This window comes from Phocoena sinus, chromosome 10 (assembly GCF_008692025.1).
Source record: "Phocoena sinus isolate mPhoSin1 chromosome 10, mPhoSin1.pri, whole genome shotgun sequence".
Taxonomy (NCBI): Eukaryota; Metazoa; Chordata; class Mammalia; order Artiodactyla; family Phocoenidae; genus Phocoena; species Phocoena sinus.
This window is the reverse complement of record NC_045772.1, coordinates 34,764,035-34,781,052: the sequence shown is the minus strand read 5'-3', so window position 1 is coordinate 34,781,052 and position 17,018 is coordinate 34,764,035. Positions and strand designations below refer to the sequence as shown.

The following is a 17,018-nucleotide window of genomic DNA, read 5'->3' as shown; positions in this document are numbered from 1 at the left end:
TAGTGACTGAAATGAGACAGTAAGCCACATGGGATATCTCAATGAAGGAGAAGTGAGTCACGTGGATGTCTAGAGGGCTGGTGTTCCAGAAAGAGGGAATCGTAAAGGCCAAGGCACACTGAGTGGGCATGATATGTTCAAAGAATAGTAAGCCTTTGTGGTTATATCCAAGAAAATAAGGGGTCAGATCATACAGGGCTCTTATCAATCCAAGGTGTGGACTTTGGATTCTGTTCTGAGTATATGAAGGTTTTTGAGTAAGGAGTGACAGAATCTGACATATTTTGAGACAATCGTTCTGGAAACTGCAGAGGAGATGGCTTGAGGTAGCAAGAGTCCACTACAAGACTGTCACGGTAGTGTGGTTAGAGATGAGAGTGATTTGAGTAGAAATGATGAAAAACAGTCGCATTCTAGAAAACATTCTTAAGGTAGAAAGAAACAAAAGTATTTATTGATGGATTTGTATGAAAGGAAGAGAGGAAATTTGGCTCCAAGGTTTTTGTTCTGAGTACCTGTGTGAAAGGATGTATAAAGACTTATGTAGACCCTTCAGGTTTTAGCAGTGCTTATCTATAGTCAAGTTATGGGGGATTTTAATGGTTTTCCTATTTATATTTACTAAAGTTTATACAATGAAAATGTATTTTAAATATATTGGCAAGTATAGAGCCTAATTATGAAAAAAAGCAAAGGAAATATAATTATAAAAAATTAGTTACATGAAAGATTATATAACTACAGTTATAACAGTGGTTTAGAAAATTATAAGGTCCCATGTATATAGCTCTAATCAAATAAGTTTGATAGTCTCAATGAATAGAATAATTTTCTAAGAAAATTCATATTATCAAAATTGCTTGATAAAGGAGAAGACATGATTAAATCAATAATTTGGCTGAAGGTGGAAAGAGATTTCTTCTCAAGTGTCATTAGGAACTAGGGATAATTTTGCAATTGAATTATTCCAATCCATCAAGGAGCAAAAAAATCTGCATGTTATATAATATTTCATTTGTAAAAAACTGCACATTTTATTTTTTATTTTATTTTATTTTTTTTGCGGTATGCGGGCCTCTCACTGTTGTGGCCTCTCCCGTTGTGGAGCACAGGCTCCGGACACGCAGGCTTAGCGGCGATGGCTCATGGGCCTAGCCACTCCGCGGCATGTGGGATCTTCCCGGACCGGGGCACGAACCCGTTTCCCCTGAATCGGCAGGCGGACTCTCAACCACTGCACCATCAGGGAAGCCCCAAACTGCACATGTTATATACAAAACTGTGCAAGCTTCACATACATATACATAAGAGAAACTGAGGCTAATTTTATTTATGAATATGGATGTACTGATTAGGGCTCTCATTTGTAGACAAAAGCTGTTTTAGCTACTTTAAGGAGTAAGGTTTTGGGGAGTATTTGTGTAAAACAAACTTAGTGGCTTAAAATAACAGTATGCTGTTATCTTTTATATAGTTCTGTGGGTTGACTGGGCTTTAGCTAATCAGTTCTTGCTTGCATTTCTTATGCATTTACAGTCAGATGTTGATTAGGGCCACAGTCATCTGAAGTCTTTACTGGATTGGAATTCTAAGATGGCTCACTGAAATGACTGGCAGTGATGCTAATTGTTGGCTGGGAGTTCAGTTGGAGCTGTCAGCTGGAGGCACCTATGTGGTCTCTCCCTATGGCTTGCATGGCACCTGGATTCTGAGAAATAGCATCCTGTGAGCAAAATATCAAGAGACTAAGATGGAACCCTGTAAAGATTCATATGACTTATTCTCAGAAGTCATGCAACATCACTTCTACTACATCCTGGTGGTTACATAGGGTCAGCACAGATTCTTTGCGGGAGGGGGCTACACAGGGTATCATACCAGGAAGTGTGGGAGTGACATCTTTGGAGACTAGCTATTACAATAAATAACAGAATTGTTAATAGAACTGAAGAAACAGATTCTAAGCTGAACATCCAAAGTGTAGAAAATATACATGCAAGTACATTGTAGAACTGGGCTGCAGCAGGAGCTGCTGATATAATAAAGAAATTCAGAGACATTAATCCTCTACTATACCCTGCTATCTCCAACCCAAAGCACCCTCTATCATAGTCTGAGCCAGAAAAATGAAAATCTCTCTCTGCCTTTCTTCACACATAATATTTTTATGAAAATAAAGACTGGGCTTCCCTGGTGGCACAGTGGTTAAGAATCTGCCTGCCAATGCAGGGGACATGGGTTCGAGCCCTGGTCCGGGAAAATCCCACATGCCGTGGAGCAACTAAGCCTGTGTGCCACAACTACTGAGCCTGCACTCTAGAGCCCGCAAGCCACAACTACTGAGCTCATGTGCCACAACTACTGAGCCCGTGAGCCACAACTACTGAGCCCGCGAGCCACAACTACTGAAGCCTGCATGCCTAGAGCCTGTGCTCCGCAGCAAGAGAAGCCACTGCAGTGAGAAGCCTGTGCACCGCAATGAAGAGTAGCCCCCGCTCGCCGCAACTAGAGAAAGCCTGCACGCAGCAACGAAGACCCAATGCAGCCAAAATTAAATTAATTAATTAATTAATTTTAAGAAAAGAAAAGAAAAGAAAGACTTACACAAATGTATCAATTGGCAGAACCTAAATCACCCTCAGAAACCTAGCTTCAAAGGCATCTGGAGAATGTTATTTTTGCTTTTCAGCTCTCACATAAGAAAACATGCCAGAGAGGTTGTGAATTGGTGTTGAAAAAGAAAATCTATAATAATAGACAAAATAGGTGTGAATAGTCAGTTAATTAGCAGAATGGTCATCTGTAAAAAATAGTTTACTACTAGGGAACATTACCATGATAAAACATGTTAATTGAATAAGGAAAAGAAGCATAACTACATCTGCACAGATGATAAAAACACAATAAAATTCAACAAAAACTCAAAAAATTGGGAATGAAAGTTTACTTCATTTACACGTTAATAATTGTAATCTTTTAAAGTAAGACTTTTATTAAAGCATTTTCAGTATCTTGTTCTGAAAGATTATACTGCTAGTTTGTGGCAGGTAGAATTGAACTTTTGTTGGTTTCTAATCAAGGTGTCATTGTGATATTAAACACAGCATTATTCTGTGTACATGGAAAATGAACTTCAGTCTAGAATATGAAAGGTGATAAAGAGATCTAAAAATCTGTTATTTTTATTTTTGAATAAAGATTACAGATTTCCTATGTTCTTTGTTCTTCAGTATTTCCTGTTGTTTTGAGTTACTGATCAAGAATATGCTGTGGTAGAATTTGAGATTAAAGGATGATGAAATAGTTTGGGATTTTAACATGTTGTGTCTTGCTCTAATATTTAAAGTTATAATATTTCTTTCTCTTTATAGGCTATGATTATGGAGCAGTTTCTAATAATCATATGCATTTAAGGATAGAATTACGAACTGAATGTAAAGAAAATCCAGAACAATTAATGAAGGTATATGTTGTTTGACTGAAAGTACTCAATATTGCAGTTAGAAATTTACCTTTACCTCTCACGTACCATTTAAAGTTCACTGGCTTGGGCTTCCCTGGTGGCGCAGTGGTTGAGAGTCTGCCTGCCGGTGCAGGGGACGCGGGTTCGTGCCCGGTCCGGGAAGATCCCACATGCCGCGGAGAGGCTGGGCCCGTGGGCCATGGCCGCTGAGTCTGCGAGTTCGGAGCCTGTGCTCCGCAACGGGAGAGGCCACAGTGGTGAGAGGCCAGCGTACCGCCAAAAAATAAATAAATAAATAAAGTTCACTGGCTTAAAAATTTAATTATTTTAAGCTAATAATTTTTGGATTTGTTTCCTCCTCTGGCATATAATATAAAACAATTAAAAATATTAGAAATAGTGATTTGAACCATAAATACTTGGGAATTTAATGTAGATAGGAGAGCAGAACTATATTGAATAGTATTTTTTCCCTAAAAGCTCCAAGGAAAACAATGAAATATACTCTAGTATTATTACTTTGCTTAGGAATGTACTGTGATCCAGTGGAGACTTTAAATACCCTGTAGAAACTTTAAACGTAGAATATCTTATGTTAGTTTTTTTAAAAAAAATGGTAAAACAGAAACATCCGTAAAAAAGTAAGAGTAAAGGAGAGCCTAGCATTTTTGGGTGAAACTCCCGGAAATGTATTTAAGAGAAAACCTCTTCCACAGGTTCAGCATCTTGAAATCATTTTTACTTCTCATTTTACCCAACTGTAATTTTACCTTACTCTATTCTTGCTCTCTGTGTATTTAGCATAATGTGAAAATTACTTGTATGTATGTTTCTTACTCTCTTTTTTGGTAACCCTCAAACCTGAAATATATTAATTTTGAATTATCATATTGCTACTTCAGTGGAATAGATATCCTGTACCTTTCAAGCTAGAATATATAGAAGTATAATTATGGAAAAGTATTAATCAAAATTATAACTTGTGTGTAAGTCAGGGCAAATTAGAGAATAGTTCTATTTTTAAAACATACTGAATATATTAGCAATTTGTATATGTGAGCTATTGCTGCAGATAAGAAATATAGAAAGGTATTAGGAGGAAAACACATATTAGTAGAAACATTTTGACATGATTATTAAGCAGTTTAATTGAATATTGTGAGTAAAGATTAGAAAGTAATTAGAATTCTGAAAAACATTAGGAGGGTAAAACAGAGTGTGCTTGCATGGAAAAAACATTTTTCTTCACCATAAAGAGAATAATTATCAATATGCTATATAGAATTGTATTTGAGAGTGATTTGAAGTAAATAAAGTTCTATATATGTGTATGTAAATACTTAATGCATTATTAAAATAATAGCTTTACTCTCTATTTTGTTTTTCTTTAATCACTGGTACTTTTTTAACCTCTTAGATGTTATCTGAAATAGAAAAAGAAGAATTTCTGAGAAGTAAAACTCATTGTGGCAGCCCTGATTCTGTTCCAGAGCCTGATCCTTGTGATTTGCCTGTGGATGAACATGTTTTGCCAGGTGGACTAAATTGCTTGGTGATATTTATGATAATTTTTATGTGATTGACCTTAATTATCTGAAAAAAAGTAGACAGTTTTCTTTTGACATTTAGAAGAATATAGTCACAATATTTGAAAAATATTGTATACTTGCTATGCTTATTTAATTACATGTTCTCATAGTTTTTTTTATGACTCCTAATTTAACTTCATGTAAGTAGAGTTAAAACTTTTCCACATATATAGCTGACTGCAATAGATATATGCAGACCTGAATTTTTTAAGTGTCTCTTAACTGTGTTCCTTATGTATCGCTTAACTACACACATGCACACACACACACACACACACACATTATGTTTTTATAGAAGTCTTATGGAATAGTTTAAGGCAAGTTATGTGACTTCTTTATTGATGCAATGGAACTTACATGTATTTTGCCTACTTTTACTTTGGTAATATATTGACATTATTTATTTATTTTGAAATTACTTTTAAACTTTACACTGGATCAGATTTGACTGTTTTGATTTAAAATTTTTTCTCCTCATGAATACAGATGATGCTGATATAAATTTCGGATACTGTGAAGTGGAAGAAAGATGTAGGCAGTCCTTTGAGGCTTGGCAAGACAAACAGAAAGAACTAGAAGACCAAAAGAAGCAAACTCTCAAAGCTCAGAGGGATAGAGAAGAAAAGCAGTTTCAAGAAGAAGAAGAAAAAAGACATTACTGGATGAAACAGTTTGAAGTTGAAAAGAAGAAATTGGAGAATATTCAGAAGGTAAGGTTTTTTAATTTTAATTTTTGTCTTTCATACATTTAAAAAAATCAGTATCTACTTCTGAACAGTATTGATGTTTTGGTTTATGGTGCGAATTGAGCTCCATTCTATGGGTTTTAATTAGTCCTAATAATCAAAGCAGTTGACTGTGGATTAACAGTATTAATATGGACTCCTTGCCTAGTTTTCATGAAATTCATTAGAATTTCAGGTACTGCTTTGAAACTTCATAGTTTCAAAGATTGTCCTAAAAAAGCTGACATTTACTACATAAGTTGTTACTTTTTTACACCCTTCTAATCATAGAAAAAGGCAATAGAATTTTCTCAATCATGTAACGTCCTTGCTATGTGGTCTGATATCTAGCAATTTTGTAAAACATATTTGGTTGAAGTGGTTTAGCCATGTAGGTGATGGTATGTGCCTCATTCCCATAAATGAGCTAATTCCTGGGACTAGAAATTTTTTGGTGTGAAGGAATTTTGTGTTTTTTTCATTTCTGTTTCCGCCCAGCTGTACCTCAGGTGGTCCTCATCCTCAGGTCATGGTAGTGGCATATTGAGAAACTGGTGGATTTCTAGGACCTACATGTGGGCCATTAGCCCGTTTAGAATGTATGGATAACAGACAGGACTTACATCTCTTGTTTTACATTACTAAAGTTGCCTTATATATTACTCACGACTTACTAGTTTGAGTGTTCCATATAGAGAACCTTAGCATGTAGTCACATAGACAGTTCAGGGTATTCAAGCCTCCAATGTTGAGTACACCGCATTTCCTGATTATATAGAAAATAAATAAATTAAAAAGTGATAATATTGTCGAACCAGCTTGGCCATGGCTTTTTCTAATAGTAAGCTATGAATGTTTAGCTTTCTTTTAGTTATATTTTCCTTTCCACAGACCAGATTAGTCATTTCCAAAAGTCAGAAGCTTTTTTTTTTTTTTTTCCAATTCCAGAGTAGGAGTGAATATAATGTAGATTCTTAGAGAAGTGTTTGCTGGCTTGTGGTAAAACGTATTATTGCTATTGGTTGTTAGTGATATTTTCAAATATTTTCTAAAAAACATCTGATTTTAAAATTCTGTTCAGCTAAGTTGCCATTTTTATTTGTTTTGTAACAAAAATTTACTGACTACTTTAAGGGCAAAGCTTTCAGCTATGTGCTTACATGATACAAAAGAGATTTAACACAGGGCCCTACCCTTGAAGAATTGTAACTTGTTTTTTGAAAGTAATTTGTGCTTTATCATAAAATTATGATTTAAAAAATATATATTACATTAGTAGGTTTAATGAGTTTCTGAATGTGTGCTTTGTTTTACCTTGGGGCTTAAAAGTTTTCCAATGAGACCATTCCGTAATTTTATAATGATGGATCCTAAATAATTTACTTATTTAGTAATTCTATTCTGTGTCCTTTGTTAGCTTCCTCTTCCATTTTCCAAAACAGCTATCATAAATCTCTTTCCTTAAGAGTTCTACCCAACTCCTCCCTCCTCGTTATTAGCAAATTATCACATAACATTTTTGCATCTATTACAAACTTCTTTGTCTTTCTCATCCTGCATCTAGTTAGCATCAATCTCTGTGGTCGCCTTTTTGCCTTTTTTTTTTTTTTTGCCTTTGCTCTTATCTCAGTAAGAGAGGTTTCTTCTACCAAAGGCTAGCTTTTCCTCCTTTGCTCTATATTCTATCATTTTCCAGTTTACCCCAGTTTTCCATTATGTTGAAACACCCCTACAGCTTCCTCCTTTCTTATTGCTTATAGGCATGTTAAATTTTCTCCTGTCCTAGAAACAAAACAAAAGAAAAATCATGAGATCATTTTCCTTTATATGTCTCACGTCAGCTGCTCCTTAGGTCTACTTATCATAGGCAGGCTTCTTAAGGAGTAGTTATTTGTGCTCAATCCATTTCCTCATCTCTCATTCAATCCTAAATCTGCTAGGGATCTTCCACCACCGCTCCAGTGAATGAAACTGCTTTTGACAAAAATAATCAATGTTTTCTAAATTGGCTTGGACAAAAATAACCAATGGCTTCTAGAAGCATACTCACAGGTTCTATTTCAGTATTTATTTTTGCCTCTTTAGCATTTCATGCCAATAAAAATTTGATTGCTGACCATTTCTTTTTCTCTTGACTTCTGTGGGACCATACTGCCTTGACTGTCTTCTTACATGTTTGGCCGTTCTTCCTTGATATCTATTTTAGGCTTCTTTTTCTCTTTCTCCTTGAATGTGGTCCTACCAAGGATTCCATCCTTTGTTCTTTCTTTTCTTACTCCATGTATTTTCTCTCTTGATAATCTCAAACACAGTTATGGCTGTTCAGAACCAAATCTATAGTTAAAACAAAAAAAGTCGAACTACATAACTCTCCTACACTCAGAACTTAATGTATCTAAAGTTGAATGCACTGTCTTTCTTTCTGAATCGTGCTCCTCCTCTGGTGTTCATTATTTTGATGAGTTACACTATCATCATAGTCGAAGCTAGAAAGATATGGACCATTTTTAACTCTTCTCTCTCTTTTACTATCCTCTTCCTTCTAATAGTTATATTATTCACTGTCTCATCCATATGTCTACTGCTACCCCATATTTCAGGATGTCCTAATGTCTAGCTTGGAATATTTACTATACTCTCTAATTGATCTTCCTACTTTTGGTCTTGTATTCTGTAAACTCATGTACCATAGTGCAGTTGGTAGGATAATTCTTTTCTAAAAAAAGTTATTTCCCTGCTTAAATGCCATCAAAAATTCCCACAATTCCTATAAGATAATGTCCAAAGAACTTTTCTCACTTCCTTTTATCCAGGCAGTTGGCAGTTTATGACCATTTCATATTTACATCGTGTTTGTGTCTCTTCTGACTCCTCCCACCCTATCTGCAGAAGGCCCTCATTGATTCTCACATGGACTTCTCTAATAGCTACCTCACTGATCTCCTTAGTGTCTCTCCTTGACTTACTTTCTCTAATTCTATCAAATGTAACCTTATAATTTTTCTAAAACAGAGCTGTAATCATTTTCCTAGCTCAAAAACATTTAATAAATGCCTAAAATGTTTATTTAATCTCTTAAAAGCCTAATAATTTCAAAAACAATCTTCTGTATGAAACCTTTCATGATCTTCTAATTATAGCACCAATTCCTACCATAATCCTTATAGTTCTTATTTTGTGATAAACTTATTTTGCTAAATTTGGGGCAACGTGTGAATGTATGATTGCATTCTCATATTATTAAAGGTAAAGTTTTTGAGGGAGGGGATTATATTTTACTGATTTTTTTTTTATTCTGCAGAGCCTTTACAAAATAGATGCTAATAAAGAGTTAATGAAAGAAAACAATTACCCTCTGAAATGATTTACTATGTGAATTAAATGAAATGGTGTGGAGAGAAAAAAATTGTAATGCAAAACCCATCTTAACACACATTATCATCTGTAATTTTTGCATTGTCCAGGAGTATTTCTAGCCAATGCATTTTATTATATGAATAAACATATAAATAAACTCAAATAAATAAAACAACTTACCCAGATTGTAAATATCTTTATATGCTAATGGGAACCCTAAGTATCATTTTATTATATTTCAGTTTGGAATTAAAGTTGTTATCCCAGTACTAATAACTGAGGACCATTGGGTGAGTTGTTATCTTTAACCATTGTTTACAAATATATGTCGTAAGAATCATACATAATAAACATAATATTGTTTGATAGTTGAATATAATATTTCAATATTATCATATGCTCAGCAAGAACAGGACAAGATGAATGATGAACTTCATAAAGAGGAGAAAAAATGGAAGGAGAAATTTAAACAGCATGAGGTATGTGTTTGTTGTTTTTAAGCAGCGCAATAATCATTCTCCATTTGAAGTAAATTACTATGCTTGGAATGGGCATTTTAAAATAATATTGCCTAGTTGGTATAGGATTTAATTTACTGAAGTTTTAAAAATACCTTAGTTATAGAAGCTCTCCTTGAAATAGAATGTCTTGAAAAGGAAAATAAACTGGTTCAATGAGTGAACATGTCTGTATACTCTTGTAATTGTAAAATTTCTTTTAAGTTTTAAGAAAACATACTATTACGAATATTTCATTATGATTGAGGATTGTTATAAGAGGTTACTGCATTTCTTTAGCACAACTAATTGAATGTGTTAAATAACCCCTTTAAATTTAAGATGATCCTGATGACATGTTTATTGTTTTAACTTTAATTTACTCCACAGTTTTTATATAAAATTATTTTAAATAATTACAAGTAAAAAGTAGATAAAATTTCCCATAATCCTGTAATGTAGTTAAAAATATTAACTATCATTGTATTTTTTCCAAGTCTTTTAAAATTTATACAAACACATTCCTGAAAAAATATGTTTATACTGGCCATCTCTAAATTTTAAAAAGTTGGTTAGGGCTTCCCTGGTGGCGCAGTGGTTGAGAGTCTGACTGCTGATGCAGGGGACCCAAGTTCGTGCCACAGCCCGGGAAGATCCCACATGCCACGGACCGGCTGGGCCCGTGAGCCATGGCCGCTGAGCCTGCGTATCCAGAGCCTGTGCTCCGCAACAGGAGAGGCCACAACAGTGAGAGGCCCGCATACCGCAAAAAAAAAAAAAAAAAAAGTTGGTTAGACATGTGAAGACACATGGTTCATTATGAATGGTAAGAAAAAGAAAGACAGTAGTGGCTCACTTTCAGGTAATACAAATGTTGGAGTTAGGAGAGCCATTCAAGTACCTCTTGCCCTGTTGGTGGGAATGTAAATTGATACAGCCACTATGGAGAACAGTATGGAGGTTCCTTAAAAAACTGAAAATGGAACTACCATACGACCCAGCAATCCCACTACTGAGCATATACCCTGAGAAAACCATAATTCAAAAATAGTCATGTACCACAATGTTCACTGCAGCTCTATTTACAATAGCCAGGACATGGAAGCAACCTAAATGTCCATCAACAGATGAATGGATAGAGAAAACGTGGCACATATATACAATGGAATATTACTCAGCCATAAAAGGAAACGAAATTGAGTTATTTGTAGTGAGGCGGATGGACCTAGAGTCTGTCACAGAGTGAAGTAAGTCAGAAAGAGAAAAACAAATACCGTATGCTAACACGTATATATGGAATCTAAAAAAAAAAAAATGGTCATGAAGAACCTAGGGGCAAGATGGGAATAAAGGCGCAGACCTACTAGAGAATGGGCTTGAGGACATGGGGAGGGGGAAGGGTAAGCTGGGACAAAGTGAGAGAGTGGCATGGACATATATATATATATATATATATATATATATATATATATATACACACTACCAAATGTAAAACTGATAGGTAGTGGGAAGCAGCCACATAGCACAGGGAGATCAGCTTGGTGCTTTGTGACCACCTAAGGGGTGGGATAGGGAGGGTGGGAGAGAGGGAGATGCAAGAGAGAAGAGATATGGGGATATATGTATAATTGATTCACTTTGTTATAAAGTAGAAACTAACACACCATTGTAAAGCAATTATACTCCAATAAAGATGTTAAAAAAAAAACCTATAACTATCATGCAGTAGCAAAATAATTAAACAGGTGATATGAAAAGAAAATTAGAATCTTTAATGAAATACCAAGTACATATTCTAGAGTTGAATAGTTCAGTGTATAAAAATAAAATTTCAGTGGATAAGTTTGACAGTAGATTTGACACAGCAGGTGAGAACATTAATGAAGCTGAAGGGAAGTCAATAGAAAATACCCAAATTTAAGCACAGAGAGGGCAAAAAATAATGGGAAAAGCAGAAAAGTATACAAGAAATATGTGACGCATAATGAAATATAAAAAATGTGTATAACAGTAATCTTGGAAGGAGTGTAGAGAATGGGGCAGAACCTATGTGTAAAGAGATAATAGTTGAAATGGTTTCAAATTGTTTTAGAAAAATCAGTCTGAACATTTGAAGATGGTTAAAGATCTCCAAATAGAATCAATACAAAGAAAATCACACCTGGGGATTTAATAGTATTGAAATTCAAGACAAGAGGGAAAAATCTTAAAAGCAGCCAGAAAAAAACACACGTTACCTAAAAAGGAGCAGCAGTAAGCTGGCAGCTGAGTCCTTAAGTGAAATGATGGAAAGAAGAAGACAGAATAAAAAATTTAAGTGCTAAGTGTTAAGGGTTTCTTTGATCATTAGTGTTCTTTGAATCCAGTCTTCCTCTGCTTTCTGGACTCAGTTTTCCCTTCCTGCAGTATATAGCTAAATACTTGTCAAAAATATACTTTTGGACAGCAAATTTTCTCAATCTTTGCACAATTGAAAATGCTTTTATTTTGCTTTTAAAACTGAATGATTGGGCTTCCCTGGTGGCGCAGTGGTTGAGAGTCCGCCTGTCGATGCAGGGGACGCGGGTTCGTGCCCCGGTCCAGGAAGGTCCCACATGCCGCGGAGCGGCTGGGCCCGTGAGCCACGGCCGCTGAGCCTGCGCGTCCGGAGCCTGTGCTCCGCAATGGGAGAGGCCACAGCAGTGAGAGGCCCGCCTACCACAAAAAAAAAAAAAAAAAAAAAAAAAAAAAAAAAAAAAAAAAAAAAAAACTGAATGATTAGTTTTCTTAGACACAGAATGCAGGTTTATTACCATTTAGTTTTAACAATTTAAAGATATAACTCTATTGCATATTTATTTATTTTTTCACATGCCATCTATGATTGCAAATTTGATACTCATTCATTACATTCTTTTGAAGCTTTGGGATTTTTCGCTTTTTACATTCATCCACACATATTTGCTGGTTTTCTACTGTGTCCAGGCACTTCTGTAAGTACTCAAGATACAGCGGTGAATAAAACAGAAAATAATCCTTGCCTTCATGGAGTGTTCTGAAATATTGCTAGTATCTAGTATATGAGTGTATCATTGTGTGTGTGTGTGTGTGTGTGTGTGTGTGTGTGTGTGTGTGTGAAGTTAACTCTGTATCTTAACAGCCTTTTGTTTTTTTTGGTTTAGAAAACATATTTTTCTATGATTCTCTTTCCTTTGGTTTTTCTCAGTTTTTCATTTTGGAACTCCTATTAGTCATATGTTGAGGTCTCTGTGTTGATCCTCTTTACACCTGAACATCTCTGACATATATTTCATAGCTTTGTGTTTTATATGTTGTTTTGGGAGACACCTAATTTTGAAGTTTTTGTTTAGGCAATCAGCTGTTCAGCAATTTTATATTGATTTTTTTATTTGAGTGAGTCATATATTTTTATTTGAGGACTTGCATTTCATTTTTATATGAGGTTATTCTTGTTTACACATTTTTTTCTTAAAAATATCTTTATTTTAATTTTTACTTAAATAGCTCTTTTCTCAGAAATTGGTTCTTCCATCTTCTTATTGAAGCATTTTTATTGCCTCACATCTTTTGTGTTAGTTTTTCTCAAATATTTGCCAAATTTTGTTGATCTGTTTACTTTTGTTTTAGAACATTAGTGACAATGATATTTTCTCACCTACCTCCAGATTATCTCACTTAATGCAAAATGTGTTTATCAACTTTCTTAATAGTTGAGAAAGGTTAAGATGTGTAACTAGGCTTATTTGTATGTACTACCTCACCTTCCTGGTATTATAAGTCACAAAATAATTCCCCACTTCTGCAGTCCCTGTGCTAGTTCCTTTATCAGAACTCCCATCTCGGAAAGTCTGAAGTCCTTTTCTCCTACACAGATTTTAGCTTGAGGCTTTTCTTTCTTTTTCTCTGTATCATTCAGATTTCATAAGCTTTCTATCTTCAAGGAATTCCTCAATCTGTGTCTGGGTGGCTTAGTATAGCCATAATATTACAGTATCAATTTACTAACTTAATAAGAAGCCCCTAAATATTAAAAAAATTAATATACCCTTTAAAATAAATTACTTTAGTTCCTCTAAGTAAATTTTGTATTGACTTTACTATGATTTCAGTTTTAGTATTTGTTCTCAATCTATATTTTGGATACTTTAGTAACATCTCACATTTAATTTATGCTGACTACTATTTATCTTACTTTATTTTAGGAATTTATTAGAAACTTGCATTTACAAATGGAAGAAGAAAGAAAAAAATTTAAAGACCTACAGGAAAAAGAAAAAATGCGTTTGTTAAAACTGCAGCATAATGCAGCTGTAAAAATTCAAGCTAAATATAAAGCATTTGTGGCCTACCAAAAATATGGCCCAATCATAAAGGAACAAATAGAAAGTAAGAAAAGGAAAGCTCAAGAGTGGAAGGAAAAGGAAGCAAAAATACGACAAATGGAAGAAGAAAAACGAAAAAGATTAGAGGAGAAACAAAGAATAGAAGAAGAGATAAAAAAGCAGAAGCAAGAGGGAAGGAAAAGGAGAGAAAAAGAATATGAAGAAAAAAAGAACATCCTGAGACAAGAAAGAGAGCAACAACTAAAGAAGGAAAAATTGAGATTAAGAGAAGCTGCAAGAAAACAGCTAATAATAAGTAGAGCATTAAAAAACGGAGATTATAATGCCAAATATTTAACTGTCGAAGATAGATCAAAGAATAAGGATGATGTAGCCCGAAGACTAGGGGATGAAAAGTCAAAGTGGAAAGGTGCTCCCCCTTTGCCAGTTGAAGAATCGAATAAGAGAGAAAATGTAGATAGACACCTTGTATTGAAAGAATCAATACAAGTGCAATTAAAAGAATCTATATCAAGCCAAGCAATTTTGCCAGTATTTAAAATGGAAAAAAAAAAATGAAAACCTAGCAAAACAATGTTCAGAAGAATCGGTCAAAAAAGCAAGGAATTATGAAAACATAGACCAAAAAACTGAATTGGAAAACCTAGATCTAAAAGAAAATGTGAAAGAACAGTTTCAGCTGCAAGAATTAAACTCTCAAATACAAAAAGAAGTCATGAAACCTTCCATAAATGAGATTATGAGACAAGAAACCCAAATAATAATATTAGGACATAATCAAGAAATTAATGAGGTAAACAATGAAGCACAGAAAATAATCGATGATAATCAACAGAATAAGATACAACAAGTAGAAAAAGAAGAGATATCAGAACAAAATGGAACATTACATGAAGACAATAATATGAAGAAAATTTCAGTGATTTCAATAAAACAAAAACCACTACCACTAAAATTAGAAAATCCTGCAGATATAGGGGAAAATATAACACTACAAGAAAAAGAAATTGATTTAAAATCTAAAGAAACTGAGGAGAACCCAAAAGGCAGTGCTCTGAATAGTGACTTGGTTTTTAACACCAATGATGCTATGATAAATGTAGAAGGCAAAATAAACAAGCAAAATTATATTTTAGGTAGAGATGCTCCTTGTGAAGACTTGGGTGGCAATACTGCAAAAAACTCTTTGGTTTTTAAAGAAGTAGACTCTCTGAAGTCTCAGATTAAAGAAATTCCAGAAGAATGTCATGAAAATAGAACTGAATGTGAAAATATAGTGACCTGCTCTGTACCAGAGCCAACACTTATATTTTCTATTGAGGAAAAGAGGCTTGCTTGGATAAAATCATTTAAACCCTGGTTTGAAATTTTCAAGCAAAATCAACAGAAGAAAATTGTTAGGAGAAAGAGACTTGTAAAATGCCCGGTCAACGTGATGCCCCCTTTGAGTACACTAGAAATTCTTCAGTGTGGCCCTTGGAATACTTTACAGCAGGTATTTTATAATACTTTTTTCATACTGAATTGCGATTGGTTCACTAAAATGTAACTTTAAAAATCTTAATAGAAGGCGTATTTTATTTATTTATTTAATTGAAGCATAGTTGATGTACAATATATAGCTTACAGGTGTACAATGTAGTGATTCATAATTTTTAAAGGTTATACCCCATTTATAGTTATTATAAAATATTGGTTATATTCCCTGTGTTGTACAGCATATCCTTGTAGCTTACTTTATACATAATAGTTTGTACCTCTTAATCCCCTACCCCTATATTGCTTCTCCCCCCTTCCCTCTCCCCACTGGTTACCACTAGTTTGTTCTCTGTTTCTTGGAGTCTGCTTTTTTTTGTCTCTCAATCAGTGAAGTTGCTAATGAAATATTTCTCCTATTTGAGAGAGGTTGCACTTAAAAGATCTCCTCAATTAAAAGTATTCAGGTCATCTTCTCCTTCAGTGAAGCACTATGAAGAGCTTTGATTTGTCTTGAAACCTGTGTTCAACGGCCCTATAGCCATTACTAGGCTTCCAAGAATGGAAGTATCTGGGAATGTAGAGCTGAATTAGAATAGGAAACTCCTAGCTTGATACTCAGGAGTTAGTCTGCTTTAGTCCTGGGCCACAACACCACCTAGTGGCTCCTTTCGGGAGGAAGTGGATTTCCTTGAAGTGGATTTCACAAGTGCTGTGAAAGAAGGGCTTACAACAATGGAAGACTCTAGAATTTCTATATAGAAACAGAGTTATTTAGTCACTTGCTATATAAACATGGTACATCTATGCCTGAAATTTAAAGTCGTCACCAAATGCTACTAATTTTCTATGTTTATGGAAACAGAGTTTCAATCAAAAATAAGACAGAAACTAAAAAATGTGTAGAAAAACAGGAAAGAATATTTCAAATAGTGAAGTTCTAGAAAGGATTTAAGATTAAAATACATATGTTTATCTGGGGCCTGAAACTCAAATGTATTTATAAAATTTATTTAGTTTCTTGGTATAGGTAGATGCCTAGAAAAAGAAACATTCTTATTAATACATATGCATTATTTGATTCATTCACTCAGCAAATATTCATCTGTCTAATATGATCAATCCATATTTATTGTTAGATTAAAGGGACAGAAACAAACCCCAGTCTTTGCCCTTATGGATCTGACTATGGTAGACAAAAAGGCATTAAACAAATAAATACACATAAATACATTACTGCAGATTTCGATATTTGCTATATAAGATTTCAGGGTATTCTGTGAGAGAATAACAAGATAGTAGGATTTAAAGAGATCTCTGGGATGTGAAAGAGCAGTATAAAGAATAAGAACTACTTTGAAGTGTATTTTTTTTTCCTAGGCAATGTATTTTTCATATCTATCAGACCTATAGAGTTACATATAAAATCTCTCAATAGCTCTTCTACTACATTTTTTTTCTTTAGCCATGTTATCTCTGGAATCATTCTTTTCCTACTTTACGTAAGATGTTGCTGCAGGCTTTCTGAATGGATGACATTAGATACTAACACTTTTATTTTATTTAAA

The 17,018-nt window shown here is 34.3% G+C and overlaps 1 protein-coding gene across 1 annotated transcript in view; it reads left to right on the top strand.

The window, feature by feature from the left end:
- LRRIQ1 (leucine rich repeats and IQ motif containing 1) overlaps positions 1–17,018 on the top strand; it is a 178,283-nt gene that overhangs the window by 6,518 nt on the left and 154,747 nt on the right. The window contains 6 exon segments of the mRNA XM_032644164.1: positions 3,372–3,463; positions 4,881–4,998; positions 5,539–5,762; positions 9,539–9,613; positions 13,834–14,529; positions 14,531–15,469. Coding sequence (XP_032500055.1) covers positions 3,372–3,463; positions 4,881–4,998; positions 5,539–5,762; positions 9,539–9,613; positions 13,834–14,529; positions 14,531–15,469 — 2,144 coding nt within the window.